This window comes from Limulus polyphemus, unplaced genomic scaffold, assembly GCF_000517525.1.
Source record: "Limulus polyphemus unplaced genomic scaffold, Limulus_polyphemus-2.1.2 Scaffold10065, whole genome shotgun sequence".
NCBI lineage: Eukaryota > Metazoa > Arthropoda > Merostomata > Xiphosura > Limulidae > Limulus > Limulus polyphemus.
Genome location: NW_013675675.1, coordinates 20439 through 21849, shown reverse-complemented (window position 1 = coordinate 21849; position 1411 = coordinate 20439). Strand labels below are relative to the sequence as shown.

The window sequence follows — 1411 nt, the reverse complement described above, 5'->3', positions numbered from 1 at the left end:
TTAGCTTTGATTAGCCAATACTGTGAAATAGTCAATGTTAATATTCAGACATTTTAAAGTTGGTTTTAAACGGGCATTTTTTATGGCCGACATTTTGTTTAATCACGATCTCTACTATTAAGTACTACCGTATTTAAAGATATTAATGTTCACTGCAGTGATAAAAACAGTTATATTTACCTAGATATTCTAACTTCTGTAATCAAAGATTCAACTATTCAAAAACTAAATTCAGAAATAATCACTTACCAACTTCAATAAAAGCATTTCGGTTTAAAAAAACCAAGAACTTTTCAAAACACCAGAGACAACAACTACAGCATTGAATGAATGTGGTACACCAGGTTGGATGTTCCTTCATTCTAAAGAGAATAATTACAGTTTCATATAATTGGATAAACTTAGCAGTAAGAATGTTTCATTATTGTTTTGGATAACAGCACATGTAACAAATAAATAATAAAATTAGTAATGCTGTCTTGAAATATATTGCAAACAAGTAACTTGGATAACAATATCTTGACGAATGTTGTGTACAAGTAATCTGGATGACATTACCTATAAGAGTGTTGTATACAACTAAACTGGATGACATTACCTATAAGAGTGTTGTGTACAACTAATCTGGATGACATTACCTATAAGAGTGTTGTGTACAACTAATCTGGATGGTATTACCTATAAGAGTGTTGTATACAAGTAATCTGGATGACATTACCTATAAGAGTGTCGTATACAACTAATCTGGATGACATTACCTATAAGAGTGTTGTGTACAACTAATCTGGATGACATTACCTATAAGAGTGTTGTGTACAACTAATCTGGATGACATTACCTATAAGAGTGTTGTGTACAACTAATCTGGATGGCATTACCTATAAGAGTGTTGTGTACAACTAATCTGGATGACATTACCTATAAGAGTGTTGTGTACAACTAATCTGGATGGCATTACCTATAAGAGTGTTGTGTACAACTAATCTGGATGACATTACCTATAAGAGTGTTGTGTACAACTAATCTGGATGGCATTACCTATAAGAGTGTTGTGTACAACTTATCTAAATAACAGCACCTGTAAGGCAGTAATAAATAACAGATTTGGATAACACATACTTATAAGCATGTAGAAAACAATGAATTTCGAAAACGATACCCGTAAAATATTATTAGAATATAGATTAGGATAACTGTATGTGTATGCTAATGATTTAGATAACAATACAGTCTTCTTAGATAATATTATAACAATACAGTTGTACACTGCAGATTTTAATAGCAGCACTTGTCGTAATGATAATATTATAATAATATAGTTGTACACTATGTATTTTAATAGCAGCACTTGTCGTAATGATAATATTATAATAATATAGTTGTACACTATGTATTTTAATAGCAGCACTTG

General features: G+C 30.6%; 1 protein-coding gene across 1 annotated transcript in view; it reads right to left on the bottom strand.

Annotated features, from left to right (window-relative positions):
- Nucleotides 1-249: 249 nt before the first annotated feature.
- LOC111083553 (choline transporter-like protein 1) overlaps nt 250-1411 on the bottom strand; it is a gene marked incomplete at its 3' end in the record, with an annotated part of 20803 nt that continues 19641 nt past the window's right edge. Inside the window, exon 6 of the mRNA XM_022380143.1 lies at nt 250-362. Within this exon, the coding sequence (XP_022235851.1) occupies nt 250-362 (113 nt within the window). The remainder of the gene's footprint in view (nt 363-1411) is intronic.